Source organism: Dicentrarchus labrax, unplaced genomic scaffold (genome assembly GCF_905237075.1).
Source record: "Dicentrarchus labrax unplaced genomic scaffold, dlabrax2021, whole genome shotgun sequence".
In the NCBI taxonomy this organism is placed as follows: Eukaryota; Metazoa; Chordata; class Actinopteri; family Moronidae; genus Dicentrarchus; species Dicentrarchus labrax.
In genome coordinates, this window is record NW_026136713.1 from 7,453,740 (window position 1) to 7,470,811 (window position 17,072).

At 41.1% G+C, this 17,072-nt stretch overlaps 3 protein-coding genes across 6 annotated transcripts; 2 read left to right on the forward strand and 1 right to left on the reverse strand.

Moving 5' to 3' along the window:
• The first annotated feature begins 689 nt into the window (after positions 1-689).
• si:ch211-107m4.1 (heterogeneous nuclear ribonucleoprotein U-like protein 2) lies at positions 690-6,207 on the forward strand. Its single transcript, XM_051421126.1, has 11 exons — positions 690-1,366; positions 1,967-2,043; positions 2,238-2,480; positions 2,577-2,689; positions 2,795-3,055; positions 3,554-3,676; positions 3,826-3,927; positions 4,271-4,439; positions 4,978-5,205; positions 5,295-5,347; positions 5,822-6,207. Exons 1-11 carry the CDS (start codon positions 834-836, stop codon positions 5,879-5,881), a joined length of 1,962 nt encoding a protein of 653 aa, XP_051277086.1. The 5' UTR covers positions 690-833; the 3' UTR covers positions 5,882-6,207.
• On the reverse strand, positions 6,043-11,356 carry nudt22 (nudix (nucleoside diphosphate linked moiety X)-type motif 22). 2 transcript variants are annotated; one of them, XM_051421142.1, is made up of 7 exons: positions 11,248-11,356; positions 9,244-9,388; positions 7,812-8,406; positions 7,616-7,735; positions 7,094-7,191; positions 6,531-6,624; positions 6,043-6,383 (listed from the first exon to the last, which is right to left on the reverse strand). In XM_051421142.1, the coding sequence occupies exons 2-7, from the start codon at positions 9,330-9,332 to the stop codon at positions 6,267-6,269; spliced, it is 1,113 nt and encodes a 370-aa protein (XP_051277102.1). In that variant the 5' UTR covers positions 9,333-9,388; positions 11,248-11,356; the 3' UTR covers positions 6,043-6,266. The 2 variants fall into 2 exon arrangements, with proteins under 2 accessions (XP_051277102.1, XP_051277103.1); XM_051421143.1 differs by having other exon boundaries at positions 9,244-9,380; positions 11,248-11,321.
• A 528-nt stretch (positions 11,357-11,884) lies between these two features.
• Positions 11,885-16,138, forward strand: dnajc4 (DnaJ (Hsp40) homolog, subfamily C, member 4). Of its 3 annotated transcripts, none has more exons than XM_051421145.1 (8): positions 11,885-11,949; positions 12,383-12,452; positions 12,819-12,930; positions 13,090-13,180; positions 13,573-13,754; positions 14,087-14,254; positions 14,625-14,711; positions 14,813-16,138. In XM_051421145.1, exons 3-8 carry the CDS (start codon positions 12,839-12,841, stop codon positions 14,907-14,909), a joined length of 717 nt encoding a protein of 238 aa, XP_051277105.1. In that variant the 5' UTR covers positions 11,885-11,949; positions 12,383-12,452; positions 12,819-12,838; the 3' UTR covers positions 14,910-16,138. The 3 variants fall into 3 exon arrangements, with proteins under 3 accessions (XP_051277105.1, XP_051277107.1, XP_051277108.1); XM_051421147.1 differs by having other exon boundaries at positions 11,921-11,949; positions 12,387-12,452; XM_051421148.1 differs by lacking the exons at positions 11,885-11,949; positions 12,383-12,452 and having other exon boundaries at positions 13,044-13,180.
• The last annotated feature ends 934 nt before the right edge of the window (positions 16,139-17,072 follow it).

Here is a 17,072-nt window from a genome sequence, read left to right on the forward strand (position 1 = left end):
GAATCAATACATGCCCACAGACTAAAGGGTGAGACAACTACAGACAGTAATTCTGCATTTTGAGTAAAGTAAAATTAGATAACTATGTCATGCCTTCGCCATCCTAGGAAAGAAAAGTCAGCTGGTAGAAAACTATTGAAGGATGAGGATTAGTGAAGTGGGTAAACCCGATCAATCAGAATCACTTTCATTGGCCAGGTATGTGCACACATACAAAGAAACTGACTCCGATTTTATGTTCAAAATGTACACAGACTAAGAATAAATAAACAGGACAACAAGCTCAACTGACATACACATATATATATGTAAACAAACAAAAAACAATAACATTTGTAGACAGTAGATGGTGCAGAGGATGCTGAAATAAATATTTACGTGCAGGTTTCTTTATGCACATGAGGTATGTGGATATGACACTATATACAGTATGGGCAGCATGGGTAGATGTGTTTGAATGATTGTATTTATGCTTTTATTTCAACAAGAAATAAATAAATAATAACTAGTTTTCAGATGCAATAGATGTCATTATTGTACAATGGTTAAGTTACTGTACTGGAGTGGATAATTCATGTTAACACTGGGTGTAGTACCATTTCTAACCGCTGATGGCAGTAAAGACTCCTGCGAGTGTCCAGTCTGCCGATAATTAAAACACAGAAGAAGTAGAGAGCCAATCACAGACCAGGGCTCCATATTGAACCGATGTTTTGATCCAAACGGCTGAGCAGTTTACTTTAAGTCTGTTTTTGTTTTTTTTACCTAAAGAAGCTCACAACAACAACAACAACAACAACAACAACAACAACAACAGTATATCCAGGGTAACAATGAAGCTAACGGACATTAAGAAGTTAAAAGTGCCCGAGCTGCGGTGCAGACTTACAGACCTCGGGTTGGACGTCCGGGGGCTGAAGGCTGAGCTGGTGGGCAGGTTGTGGTCTGCTTTAGAGGCTGGACTACCCGGAGGACACGGCGAGGAAGACATAAAACTACAAAACGACTCCTCCTCACCGACACCTTCGGAACCGGCGGACACTGTGGTGGACGTCCGCGCTCCGGCCTCTTCACCGCCGACAGTAGCTGGTGTTACTGCGCGGTGGGAACTAGACCACCGCACCAGAGCGTTCACAGACTCCGCCACACAGACAGACAGCGGGCTGCCAGCACCGCAACGACCCCCTGGGCTGGGTTCAGAGTGTGTGCCCGACCACCGAGAGGAGGAGGAGGAGGAGGAGGAGGAGGTCGAGAGGCAGCAGGGAGGTGCGCAGCGTCCCGGAGAGGATGTGAGAGCTCAGTCAGCAGAGGAGCTGTGCAGAGGAAGAGCTTTCTATGAGTTCAAAGAGGAGATACGATACAAAAGGTAATGTAGGATCAATTATTGTTTTCACAGGTGAGCTGAAGACGCTTAAAGGCTTCAGGTTCAGTCAAAAAAAAATGCTCTTAAAGTATAAATTAGACCAGGATTATACTTGTAACAGGTATTTCACTGTCCGTATGGACTTTATGAGGGGCTTTATGTTATAGAAGTGTATATATGTCTGTGAGGGTGAAGCTATAAATAGAATATTTAACAAATAAATACGTATTTTCACGCCTTTCCCATAACTTGTTAATATCCATAGTAATGTTTTACCCACAGCGTCTCACCAGACTTAACCCTGTTAAACTGGGTAATAGGTTATTTAACAGACATAAATCTACATGATAGATAGATAGGTGTTTCTATTGCATATGTCTTACTAATAAAAAAAACTTTCCATTAGGTTTAATTGACTTTATATATTGTACATCTCTTAGCACCACTACTTTCAGAACAGAAGAAGAAGAAGGTAGAAACAGGTTTGAATTGAACAAATATTGAAATAATCCTAAACTTGGTCTTTTAGAATCTCTTAAGGAAAATTAGATTTCATAAAAAAGGGTTGTTAATGTACATGCCTGTCTATCTCCTCTCAACCAGAGCCAAATCACCACAACCTCCAGCGGACAGAGAGGAGACAGAGGAGGAAGATGGAGATAAAGTCAGAATAAATCCATGTAAGTCTTTAAACAACACTCATCACCGCTCTGGTGCAGGAACATGTAACAAACCTCATCTAGTTTGTATTTTATTCTATGATTAGTTCATTTTGTAAAGAAAATAGTCCCAGAAGAAGCAGTTTCTTGAGATAAGGGTAGTCATAAGAGCAGTGCAGAGGCGTTGTTGAATCCCTTTCCTTACTGTTACACAGATGACAGCCACCTCCACTTTGAGGTGGCTCCTGACTGTGCGTGCGGTCAGCCTCGGTTCTGGGCTCGATTCCCCTCGCTGTGGTCGGGCTGCAGGCTCACCCATGGGGTGCTGCAGGGCTGTGTGGGCTTTGAGGTGAGGCTGGAGAGGAAGCTGTTGACCACGCAGCTGGAGGAGACGAGAGACATGGATCCTTACGGTCTGAGAGTAGGCTGGTCATTGGCCAACAGCTCCCTACTGCTGGGTAAGGATTAGGTTCATCATTAGGTTTATTTATTTGAACTGACACACCCTTTCTGGAGATGCATTTATAAGATTTTTACTGTCTGTCTCGTACCAGGTGAAGATGAATTGTCTTTTGCTTTTGATGGGCGCGGTAAAAAAGTGTCAGGTGGGAAGGAGGAAGAGTTTGGAGAACCTTTCTCAGAGGGGGACATCATTGGCTGTTACGCTGTGAGTGACACTTTCAAGTCTTCCTCTGTCCTCAGCCTTTGAATCTTTACTATGTTCTTGTTGTCTTGTGGCATGAAGATCTTAGTTTTTGTGTTTGTGCGACAGTCTTTCTCTACAGACAGCGCTGTTGAGCTCTCTTTCCATAAGAACGGGCGTTTCATGGGGGTGGCCTTTTTCCTTGGCGCCTGTGTGCCGCAGGCTCTCTTCCCTCACGTCCTCTGTAAGAGCTGTTCAGTCAGATTCCACCTGGACCCCACAGCTCCTCCCTGGTACCCCGGCCCTCCAGGGTTCACACCACTAGCAGCTCTTTCTGCTGGGCAGAGGGTGCGCGCCACTTTGGGTCCTTCCTCCAGATCACAGTGTGAGGTGAGAGACAGACAGTAGCTTCCATTGAAAGGATTTGAATGAGTATGATGGAAAAGCTGATTGAAGAATTATTATCACAAGTTGTTTTTATGCTTCCTTGTGTTGATAAAGAAATGTTGGTCAAAAAGACATTTGAGGAATACATGAATGTTTAGACTGCCTTTGGAAATTCACAAATGTTACTTACGAATGAATCGATTTGAGCTAAATGCTAAGCTCACACTGATCTTTAGCAGGTGTAACCTTTACCATGCTAACATTTGCTAATCAGTACTTAACACAAAGTACAGCTCATTCAGATAGGCATGTCATTGCTTTCTTAGGCATTTGATCATAGACCAAAGTACTGCTGATAGTGAGATTATGAATATCTCTACAACATTTAGTGGTAATCCATCTTATAGTATTTGAGATATGCATCCTGTGTTAGTGGCTAGAAACAACTTCTTCTGGTTATTTTCACAGGATATGAAACATTTGAATCTTTTCTCCCTCCAGGTGTTGTTGATGGTTGGTCTTCCTGGTTCTGGGAAGAGCAACTGGGCCAGGACTCACATGAAGCAGCATCCAGAGAAGCAGTACAGACTGTTGGGCACAGAGGAGCTGCTCGCATGTATGATTGTCAGTCACACCTTCAGTCATCACTCTCATGTTTTATATTCACATTCAGAGATTTTCAATTTACGACTGAACAACTGATCTAAAATGGTGTGTGTGTGTGTGTGTGTGTGTGTGTGTGTGTGTGTGTGTGTGTGTGTGTGTGTGTATAGAGTGGTGGACAGAGGGACAGCAGGCTGCAGCAGGCATCTCAGTGTCTAACTGATTTGATCAAGATGGCTGCTCAGACGCATGGCAACTATATCCTTGATCAGGTAACTTCACTACTAAACATATATATTTTAGTATAGTGTGTGTATATATATATATATATATATATATATATAGTATATTATTTAAACCCCTGTTAAATTACCTGTATGTATTACCATACTGTCACAGAATTATTTCCAGTTGGATACTGATATTGTAAGGACTTCATTGTGTTTAAAACACTTGATGATTACAGTATGTTGGACAAAATGTCAACTTCAGTCTCAGATCAATATCAGTCATTTTTGTCATAGGACTGTAATTAAATATCCACTGAAACGCTGACGCAACAGTACTTGGAAATTGTATTCCACCTCCTCTTACCATATTCTCTCTGTTGTCCAGTGCAACATCCTCTTCTCTGCACGCCGTTACAAGCTGCAGCTGTTTACAGGCTTCAGGCGCAAAGTGGTGGTGGTCTTTCCCTCAGCTGACGAGTGGAAGAGACGACGGTCTCTGCACCAGACGAGTGACGGAGAGCAGATCCCCGAGACCGCCCTCCTTAAACTCCAAGGTCTGACTTACATCTCAGTGATTAATAATAGTACCTCACTGCCAGTGTAGGAGTTGGCAGTCGATATTAAAACACATTTCTGTTAGAGGTGGAAACTAATAATATTTATATTTGAAACATCATTCTCTGTTTGGGAGACACACAACTTTATTGTGTACTTTTATTATTTAGTTATTTAATTCAGAGGTTTAACAGTGGCCCTTGAGTGGGGTCCTAGCAAAAGGAGGAATATAATATTTTAGCTCACATTTTTTGGAAGATGGGGAAGGGGCAAGGGAAGAAATTGGGGTTTAATTGTAAAAAGTGATTTTAATTTATAGTATTTGACTTCTCTGAAAGAAGAGACATTGGCAACCAGCCACTGGTCTTGAACCAGTTCTTCCAGTATGGAAATACACACTAGACTGAACCCTCTGCCACTTCTAACAATTATAATCAACCTGGGACAGCAGAGTAATATGAATGAGACCCATACAGGTGGACATGGACATAATTTCTGTCAAGCTTCCGCAACTTAAACTTTGCTCCTCCTCTCCAGTCAGCTGCAGTCTTCCGGAGCAGCAGAGCGACCTGCTGGAGGAGCTGCAGTATGTCGGGCTGCCTCAGGATCAGGTACAGACGCTCCTGCAGGAGTATAAAGAGGAGGCTCGCAGACTTCTGCCCCCCATAGCCAAACACGACAAAAAGAAATCCAGATTTTACAAGAAAAGACCACACCCCCACGGCCTTCCACCCTCACACAGGATGCAGTGGACTGGACTCCATGGTCAGTGTGAGAAATGATGGGCTGTACTGTGGGAGACTTTTATATTATATTGATATTTTAGGGTGTTAATTTCATTGTTGTCTTTGTAGGGTGGAAGAACAGTAGATTCAACATGCAGACATGGAGGCAGCAACCAAGATATGTGAGTGCTGTGGAGTCCTGTTCAACATACAAACAAACCAAACAATAACCTCATTAGCTCAGCTGCACTTTATGAGGACATTAGGTCAGTTAGTCAGTACTGTAGGCAGATGGGACGTGAACTGTTCTCTCTCCTGACGACATAAATTACATTACCATTTAATTTCTTCTTCATTATAGATGTAGTTCAGCTGATCTTGAGCGTGCTATTTGTTTGTTTTATATTCATTTCGAACAAATAAAAAATAACATAGAAATGAAGTGAACAATAATCCTGTACGCAAACCCAATTAATACATCTTCATAAACACAAATTAAATCTGTTTGAAAAGGAGTAGGAGGAAGTATACACTTATTTATTCTTACCCCTTCTCTACTACTTATCAATTAAATCACAAACTTATAAATATATTTATATTTACTCAAGTGGTTTTTCACAGATGAAACTAAATCACATTGTGCTTTTACATTTCAGTGGAACATGGCTTATCAGGACCAGGGCTACTACAGAGACTTTGGTTATGAAGGTTACTGATGACGACACCTGGAGCAAGAAGAGACCGATGCTGCTGCACTATCTGCGTTTACAAGGACAATAATTCTACTGATGTCACTTAATTTTGTTGCACTCGCTGCTTTGGTCAATCAGAGATAATCAGTGTTGTAGTATCTAATCATTTAACAATGAAAACCAGGTCACTTTTTAGGATTTTTATTCAAAATACTTTTTAAAATTTGATCATGTTTTTACTGCACAGTGTACAAATAATAAAAAAAATACAGTATTTTGCACAGTTCTAACACTAGTATTGGTCAGAGAGTGCTTAAAGTCAAAGAGTAATAAATCCCTGAACCTTTAAAGGAGTGTTTGTACATTTGATCGCCTGGATCCATCCTCTGATCAGCTGATTGTTGTGTCATCAGCTCTGACTTCGCTCTCCGTCTGGCTTCACTGTCTGATAAAGCAGCACGGCTCCTTTAGCTGAAGGACACAGCTCCGCCCACACAGGGCTGCTTCTGTCCAGCTGCAACACATCCTACAAATTTCAGGGAGAACAATATTGGTGCTTTTAGATGTGATTAGATATTTACCTTAAATCCCACATTTATATACATCTTGGGATCTACTGAACTTTCTCAAGACAAGAAAGCTCGTTCTAGATCTGTAACTATACATTACTCACCGCTCTGCTGAGGAAGACAATATCTGTGGACTCGTTGGCCTCTGCTCCTCCTTTCCAGTACAACTTTCTGACTTCATCAGACGTCAAAGAGCAACTGAGGACACAGAAATAACTGCATCTACATAACATCTTTATAAAGCAAACCTAGGGAAATTTGTACTCCTCATCTCAGATCACAGCAAATATATCTGCTGTCTGTCCCTAATGGGCCCATTTTTAATATCATCATGGCAGCTCTTGATGTTGCAGTCTCAGCCAGGTTTCTTACATTGAATTCTACACTGTTATAATGGACAGTGACACTTTTGTCTCTGATCCAGTGACCTTGAATTTATTTTATGAGAAGAGATTTCAGCATGACACATAAAAAGAAAATACACCTTGTGTCACAGGACAGCTTGAGAGCTAATGTAGGTGACTAATGGGGGTTTTTCCCATTGTAAAATAACCTTTTTTCTAACACCATGACTAGTGTTGACTGGCAGAGGTTTGTGTCCATATACATTTGCTCACAGCCTTCAGTTAATATTTCAGGGGTTCAAACTAAAGGTAATATTGAGCACCTGACATAGAACTCAGCACTCGGCCTGCCAGCGCTGGTGTGATTCAGAGCGACCCCCATCAGGACGGGCTCTCCGAGGGAGCTCAGAGGGATATTCACCTGAGGATGGACAGAGAGGAGCAGGGATGAAGGAGGAGAGAGATTAAAGGTCACAAAGTTAAACACTAATGTTTTCCAAAGAATTTCTAAAGTGAATATCAATATACATTTTAGTCTTTGCTAAACAGCTGGTCGAGTTTAAATGTTGACTGAGCTCAGAACAATGTTCACCTGGACTAACTAAATAAAAGGCTTTCTTAAATCGTTTGAAAGATGTTATAATATTCTATGCCGAAGTTTTAACTGCAGTCACTAAAGATCATCTTTTTCAATATATTGATTACAAAAGTATAATTAATTGCAGCCATAGTTTCATATAAGAGTGAAAAAGCAGGACTTGAGTTAACTGATTTACCAACAAATCAAAAAGCACTTGAACAACTTGACGTGAACTAAAGAGTCCACAGCGGTTTGAGAAACCCACCTCGTCCCTGATCTCAGCGCACACGGACGAGAACAGCTCTGAGACGACGGGCCTCTGCTGCATCATGTCCACACTGATCTGCTCCTCACGCACCTCCTGGCCCAGACGCTCACACACCACCTGAGGAGGGCAGCGATGGTGTAAGGAACACATCAAGCACATTAGTGACACTTTACCCCACTTGGTTCTTCCTCACCTTTGGCTCTGGATGACCTCCGGGGATGTCCAGGAGCCCCCCCGCCTCCGCCACCCTCTGGCTCCTCCTGATCAACACCACCTGACTGTCATCCGTGCACAGGACACCACCCACGCCCAGAGGCTGAGCCAGCAGCGCCAGGGCGTCACCGAACTCCACCTCTCCGCGCCGACGGAGCTCTGCCACCTCACACGACCAGTTTGTCCCCAGGTAGTCTTTGTAGCATGTCAGGCCCAGTCTCAGAGTGAGGAGCGGCCCAGTCTCCTGCTCATCTGTGTTTACTGCCTGATTTCTGCCTCTTTCATCCAAACAGTTCTGAGCAGTGTGATGCAGAGAATCGCTGCTACACATATTTTCCTCCGTTCTTTGCCTCCTCTTTAACTCCCCTTCCTGACCCTCTCCTGTATGGTCCACGACGGGGACGTGGGGGGATTGAGTGCAGGGTGGGTGTTTGGGAGTAACGGCAGGGGAGGCCAAGCAGAAAGAGTGCAGTCTGAATTTGGACCCGTTGAAAAGCCACGGCTCCTTGGACACCCGTTGTGTCCACGCCTCCTCTATCTGACGCTCCAGAGTCGGATCCGTCTGCCTGTTAAATCTGGGAAGAGAGAGAGGAAGTAAAACAAACTTATACAAGGGTGAGAAAGAACACTGAGAATGGACTTTACAGTGAAGTAGGAGACATCTTGTGTCCAGCAGGAAAACTTAGGCATATTAATAGATTCTGTATCTTTAAAATCCTTAAAAACTACTTCTATCTACTCCTTCTACCTCATTTAATGTGTAAATTATATTTCATTGCAGAAACAACATATTAGACACACATTAGTATTCAGACTTTTTGTGTATATGTCTTCAAACATGTCTGGAGGGGACCTTTAAAACTGAATCACAAATATAAAGTTTAAAGTTAAAGTTTAAAGGCTAAAACAGCTCATCACATTAGTAATACTGCATTTATTGGGGATTATGTTCTATTGTGTATTTAAGGTAGCAGAACGGTGTTTTGTGGGATTGACTCAACATAAACTACTTCACTGATATTCTCTGTAATAAAGAACCATGTCCCCCGCTGCAACTGTGTGGCTCACTGAAGTCTTTTTATATAATAGACATAACAATAATAATAATAATAGTTTTTGGTCAAGAATGGAGGTCTATGGCACAGAAGAATAAGATAGATCAAGCTCTAAATACACAGACAATACTTGTTAGTAGGATCTGTACTTGTTGGTACTGTATATTGTACTGTATATAGAGTATAGCACCTACACCTTAAATCTAGTGTCTGTGGTGATAAAAAGGATTTAACTACTACTTTCTGTCCCAATATCACTATTATATGTTTGAGCCGCTGTGTTCAGTAGAAAGGTTTTATAATTGTACAATTATTAATATTAGAAGTCTGTGGTTGAGGTCTGATTCATGTTCAAACCTTTCAGAGAGCTCCACTTGCACTTGAGACTCCAGAAGGCCGCTCCAGGCTGCACAGTGAAGCAGCACAGACACCTCAGAGTCCGTCATCTCTCACTGAGGGTTGTCATTGGAGTCTTCACTCACACTGTTGCAGCTCTGTAATCCTCACATAAAAAACACCAAAACCAACTGTTAACATTTCTATTAAGGAAACAAAATGCACAGGAAAGAAACAGCAACTATAAACACTATAAAGAGCTGAATCTGAAATCGTCCAGGTCAGGAAGAATGAGCTCTCCCTCCAGCGCTCAAACACAAACAGACACGCCAAGAACAAACACAGTCGGAGATTAGAGCGAGGAAGCACAAGTTCTTTTGTTGATTTATTCATAACAAGTCGGCCAACAACTTCAAACAAGTCAAACCTGCGCTTCATGTTTGTTTATTTTTTGTTTTTGTTAAACTGTTGAATTTAATCATAGGTGTTGACTAGTAATTATTATTTAATTATTAAATAACTCTTGAAATGTGATAATGGAAAGTGTTCAAGCAAAGCAAACGTAAACCACTTTTAATCCACATTTACTCATTCTCACATATTTAACCTTTTTATGTTCACAAAGTCGTAGTCGACCCACACAGGTGATTACAGGTGATTTCACTGCCAGATTAAAGCTCTTCTCAGAACTGTTTGGATGTGTACAAACTATCTTCAATCCCCAAATCCTCAAATCCCAGCTTTGTATGTCACAATGAGTTTGGTGAACAGAGGTCTAATCAGAATAACTGTAAAACACCTGTGTGTGTGTGTGTGTGTGTGTGTGTGTGTGTGTGTGTGTGTGTGTGTGTGTGTGTGTGTGTGTGCGTGTGAGCAGAGCTGTGTTGGTATCAGGACATTAGCCCCGAATATTGATCAAAGAATATATAATGGAGGATGTAATAGTAATATTTCAATTGACAGTTATGTGGCCTCTTTTGTTTACTAGCAACACATTTCAGAGTTGTGATGAAGGTGCCATTAAAATGTTACATTAATGCTGCTGTTCTCTATAGTTACGTTCACACTGCAGGCACAAGTGACCGATATATGAATCATATGTGAATCATAACAGTGTGAACTGTTTACATGTAATCTGATCTTTTCACTTCTGATTTAGGACAAGTTCACATGTGATTCAAATCAGATACAGATCTGATTTTTTTTTCATTGTAACATCCGTGTGAACAGTCCTATCAGAAGTCATTTGAATTTTAGGTCACTATAGATGAACATTTGTCATGTGGGTCACTTTGGCACCGAGACGTGTTCACACTGGAATCTGATATGAGCGACATTTAAAAAAACAATATGAACACCCAAACAAAACAAAACAGATCTGAGCAATAAATGAGAGGTGAGCACTAAGGTTTGCAGTGTGAATGTAACCTATGAGTTAACTAATAATAATAATATACATATATTTATATACTGTCAATAGCTGTAACTGGCAACAAAACTCTGATTTTGACCACGCCCCCAATCTGTGATGTCACTACAGGTGTCTTAAGACCTGTAGTGACATCACCAGCTAGGTGAAACGTGTTGAGGGAGCAGCGTGGGGTTTACTGATTGTTTTACCTTTAACACATATTGAATAGATCACACAGCTGTTTGAAAGCTGATGTAAAGCAAACAGCTGTGAAGATAAGACAACAATCAAATGAGTCACTTCTGGATGACAGATTATTTCTGGGTGTAAACCAGTGAACAGTAACGTTATCACACAGGTGGATGACACAGTAACTAAAGCCATCACAGTTACTTGAGTTATCTTAAATGTTGTAAACTGTTCCGACTCTTCACTGACAACTTCAGTTTCAGTTCATCCTGAAGCTCAACACAGACAGAAAGACTGCAACCCACAGATTATTATGTAACACAATAACACCGCCGGCGCTTTGTAGCGTGTAAGATTATTACAGTAGCCTGAACAATTAAAATAATGTGTTAAATTTGGACCCAAACACTGTAGTTTAATCTTACCTTCCTGGGTGGACGCGAATGCAGAAGAGCAGAGTGTAGTTTCTTCCTCTTTATTTGACAGATGGTAGAAATGTGTTCATTATCACCACCCAGTGACCAACAGTGTGAACTGCAGGTTGAATATGTCACATCATCAGAAACACTGACAGCAGAGGACAATGTTAATTATTGTGCATATTTAAAACAACTGTGTCTGTGAGCTGGTGCATACAATGTATATTGTTAAGTTTTAGGATATTGCATACGGATTATGTCCTCTGTAGGTGAACAACAGGGTTAAAATGGGAAAACAAACACGTGCTTTTGTTGTGTTAATGTAACGACAACTTCCGGTCATAATCAAAACAAAAACACTGGACCATGCGTTGCAAATTACAGTTAAACAGCACTACAAAGAAAGTAGAAAATAAATAAATAAAATGTAAGAAATATTATTTTACCAAATAAAATATTTATTCATATAAATGATACACAGATTCACCTACATAATCATGTGTTGTCTGCTCTGTTAAATATTATATTTACTCAAACAGCAGTGGCAGGACGTGGCCCACTGCATGATCCATAAAACACCCTAGTTGTCTACAAACTGGTGCTTTATTTTGAAGGGGCATGCTCCCGCCTTCCGGTTGTACTCGCCAGCTTCACTGTTTATGCAACAGCCCCACAGTACAGCCACTGTTATGAAACTGAGTGCTGCTGGTATGTCACTTCTCTTTGTTAAAGTCCTGGCTTTAGACTTGTTCAGATTTTGTAGCATTGTGTTCTTCATCTTTTACACAACAAGATAATTGTTCGCGGGCTAACAGTAGCAGAGAGTTGCTGTCTGAAGATGAAGCTGTGTTTACTGTCAGTGAGCTAACCCCGGCTAGCTTTAGCTCTGCTGCTCAGTTAGCAGAACAAAGTGTTCCTGTTGGAAACTCAGCGCCACTGTCTGCTCTTTGTTTGACACAACGATTCATATGGACACACGACGTTAAAGTAGTCGTGTTTAACTCGTATTGAGCTCTGTAATAAACTGGGTCCCAAAGCTGCCCGGTGTCAAAGTGAATGAATTAGATAGGATCAGCTGGTGGTGTTAAAGTGCTCCCTTTGAAGTGAATTGGCTCACCTCTTCCCCTGTTGTTGTCCTAAGTCAGGTCACATGTGAACAGAGGAGGGGGCAGCTGCTGACTGCAGCGTTTTCAATGGAAACACACTGAAAGGTAAAGAAAGGAAAACTGTCTAATAGCAACGTTGAAATACTTTAACACCAGTGTTTCAGTCATTATCTGAAACTCTTTTATCAATATCTAAATATTTGGGTTGACTCAGTAATTATACAGGATCTTTGAATTACATGAAGACAATAGGTATTTCTTTGACACTTGAAATCCAGTGTGCAGCCATTTCTGTGTTTTTGTTTTGTTTCTAATAGCCAAAAGTATTTTAAACAGATGTTCATACTGTGCTAGAATCCATGAGTCTGCCCAGTTGGTTATTAATATTTTGGTTTCAGATGACTTCCTGCATCTCCTGGAATTTTATTTTTTGTGTCATTGCTGATGTTAACATCTGTCATGTCTGCACAGGTCCTCATATATTTCCCATCATGCAGTTGGAGGCTCAGCTGCGTCTATGTCAGAGTTGTCTTTGGTGCTGCAAGAGCGGACTGCGCCTGCTCTCCCAAAGCTATGCACACAGGTAGACTTTGAATGTATACATATATGTGTGTGTGTGTGTGTGTGTGTGTGTTGAATTTAATCAATGACTGAACACAACTAAGTGACTGTGTTTATGTACTCTCCTTTGCACAGGTCTGAATGCCTGTTTGGTTTTGAGTTCTTTGCTTTCTCGCCACAGAAAAGCTGTGAACCACTACGATCTTCTGGGAGTTAAATCTGATGCGAGCTTTGAGGAAATTAAAAATGCATTTTTTGACAAATCTAAGAAGGTAGGATCCTCAGAACTTATTAACAAACTGTGCATTTAAGAAAATAACATCTGACCACATGAGGGCAGCCTTTCACAACTAAGTTTTTACTTTTTAACTGTTCCCACAGTGGGCTTCCTGACTGTTTGTTTTCATTTTGTGGCTCTCTGTGTAAATAAGGATGTGCATGTGTATTTACCTTTGTGGTTTTGGAATAGAGGTGATACAACTCACCCTTAAAAGAAAAAGCATTGTTGTGATTGCAGACCATACATATGTATGCATGTGTTTAACACAGAAAGTAATATTTTGTGTGTTAGTGCAACATGCCTGCACCAGAATATCTCTCGGTTCACCGGTTGGTTTGGTCTGTACACTTCATTATTGTAACCGACCCACTCGTCGTCATGCAGCTGCACCCAGACAGCGACCCCTCCAACCCAGCACTGCACAGCCAGTTTGTGGAGCTGAACGAGGCCTACCGAGTGCTGAGCAAGGACCTGAGCAGGAAGGAGTATGACTTCAAAATCAGACATCCATACAGCGGGAGCGAGGCATTCAGGTCTACCTCCAGTCACACCAGCTACAGAGCCAGGTGAACATACACACAATCTGTTTATGCTTATTCCGCTTACGTAGTCTGACCTTCCTCCACGTCCTTTAAAACTGTTAGCGTGGGGAAAAAAATTCAATTGGTTGACGTTCTTGTGCAACAAGAAGACTGTGGCCTTGTGGACTTGCTGTTCTTGTGAAGGAACTGAAACCTGAGAGGGTCTTTGTCGTTAGTTCATAACCACTAATAAATAAATAATTTGTATAGGGCAAGTATAAATTGACTTTGGGCAAAACATTTTTTTTAACATTTGTACCATCGTCCCACCTTCTTATTTTTGAATCACGATCTTTCTTAAACTACTTTACCATCAGTACGGACTCCCAGGAGAACATGCGTTACTGGGAGCAGTTTCGTCAGTCTCATGCACAGGAGATGTCAGCGGAGGAGTGGCAGAAGAAGAGGAGGAGGAACTTCCGCCTGATGAGCTACTGCCTCATCACCATGGTGCTTAGTGTCGGAGCCCACGTAATCTTCTTCAGGTATAAAACCAGCTCTTTTTGTTTGTTCTTGATATTTTAACTCTGCCACACACGACTTCCCACAGCAGCCATCTTGTTTCCTGGACTCTGTGCTGCCCGTTCACATCCAGATAAATGGGACAGTTTGTGGACATGTGTCTGTGCCATGTGTCTTGGCACAACCTCATGTCTCGTGTCCTTGTATTTGTTTTCACACACCGACTCTGTGCCACTTGTGTTTGTGGAGATTCACTTGATGATCTGAAGAGCTGTTATAACAGCTGTGCAAACTCATAAATACAAACTGAGCATACAGAGCGCCCGCTGAGCAACAAGTTTTTGGGTTAAGCAAAGTTATTCTGTGATTCAAGTGTTACTCCAACTCTTTCAGGAAACTGGAAGAAGTTCATAATAACTTCATGGACGAGAAAGATCGAGTCATCACAGAAATCTACAATCAGTCCAAAGAGAGGGCGAGGTGAGTGCAGCTCCTTCAAATTATTATATATTTTTTTGGCCTTTTATTGGATGGTTCTTGGAGTTGAGTCTGGAGGTGTCTTCTGCGTTTTTTTTTTTTAGGGCCAACGGTTTTAGGAAGCAGACAGAAATCCTGCGGCAGAAACATGCTGAGTTTCTGGAGAAATACAAGAGGCCCAACGATGGAGAGGACAAGTAGGGGAGTCTCCAGCTGTGCTCAGTGATGATGGAGTTTGAATGGATGTGGAACTAGTTTTAGGATTTTAAAGTTTTTGTCTGTGTTTGTCCTCACTTGAAGATGCACAGGGTGGCACATGGGTGTGATGAAGGAGGGTTTCTTCTCATCATACAAGTGTTTCTTCATGACCAAGCTTGAACTGTATCTCAGACTGGACTGGTCTGTTAAGCATCTTTAGCGGACAGAATGTTTGAAGTGATGTGACAGAAGGATTCAGCTACTGCATGGGTTCGGTGATATGTTTAAAGCTTAATTCACGGCTCTCAATCATTATTCGGAGGGAGACTAAGACCTTTTTCACAGCAACAAATAACTGGCAAACAACTGGCGATGGACTCCATTTGTGGATATATTTGTCCAGACGCTCCAAGCCTACACAAACCTCTCGTAGCCACAATGAACACTTTATCTGCCTCAAATGAACTCACAGGAGAATGTTTTTTATTGTCCTCAGCCTCATTTCTGGCTCACAGATAACTGTGAATTAATGTCAGATAAAGACTGGTGAGTTGATCAAGTGAAGACGAGTCAGAAAAACTAACGCCAGTGTTTCCAGCCCAAACTTATATTGATTAAAATCATATGTTGGGTTGCAGACGAGGACTTTCCACAATGTTCTCTCAGGTCTGATGAGCCTGTTTGGGGGGTGAATGAGGCGGCTGCTGTATAACAACTTAACTTAAGTCAAAAGTTTCAGTAATAACGGTTCTCCAACCAAAGTGTTCACAGTTGTGGATCTTAACTGCTCGTTGCTTCATCTGTTGAGCCTCTGTGTTACTGTAGAAATGCAACATTGGCATTTCCAGCCAACACATCATAAAAGTTCCTCCATTCAGTAGACATGGAATCTATAAAAGATCAATATTAAGACTTGAAAAGAGTGACGCTGAGTATTTATTGATAATCAAATTATTCTAAGAATACTGAGACTATGAAAATGTGCAAATTACAGATGAAGTTCCCCCAGAGCCAACATTTACCATTTTGCCTTCAGTTTTTAGATATTATAGATTGTTGTCATTGTTCCTGTATTGACTGCCTTACTTCTTTCCACAAAGGGATGTCAGAGAGATTAAAAGACCAACCTTTTCTCTTCACTCACTTCTTCCCGTTTGTCTCATGTCTCATTCACACGTGGTTTGGTTCTTGAAACAGACGTTGCATTTAAAAATAAATCTTAATTTCCTGTTTATAGTTTTTATTTCTTATTATTTTCGGGGGGAAAATGAATTTTATTAACCTTTCATCAATGTTTCTACAGTGAAACTAATTTCTTCAGATAGAGTTAGCGAGACACTTTGACCTCCACATGTAGGCCGCTGCCTTTTAATGAGCAACCACACAGATGAGTCAGTGCTGTTTTAATTAGATAATTATTTATCTGCCCTACTTCAGAATTCAGAAGTTTATTTTCCATTATGTGGTCAGACTTTGTGAACGTGAACTTCTCCATTAAACTTCTAATCTTATTTGGAGCTGCAGATGTGATTAACTGAAAACTGACTTTACAGATGCAGTAAATGTTTATTTGCATATTTACATTCATATGAAAACTATGAAACAATTCATAAGAACATCCAGGGAACACAACATGTGTTTGCTGGTGACATCATGGAAAAGAGGCTTGGTTTCTTTTTAAACAAATACTGGTATGAGCTGAACTTTACTGTGAGTTATGTTTTAAGACAAGATACTGCCTCTTTCCTTCTGTCTTCTTGCGTCCCCTGTCCTGAGACTTCTGCGGGAGATAACATATCCATACGTAGCTCACAGACACCCTCACCCTCATGTGGCGTGTGAGTGCCCCCTCATAACCCAAACACACCGTAATGACTGAGATTCTGGTGCACCTACATACCTACGTACCTACACACACAGTCTGATGGAAGACAAGCCTTATATCAAAGGCGGCTACAGGACTACAAAGGAAAGTCCTCTATGAAGACAGTTTTAATTGACTTATATCTTTAGTTCAACAAGCTGCAGAGGAAAAGTGTGTCAAATCATGCACTGAAATAATACTCTGATTTATTGTTTGAGAAATGATAAATCATTAATAACAAATTGGCTCTCAGACTTTAACACACTCGGTTTATCATATTTCAATTTTTCAGTTAACTATAT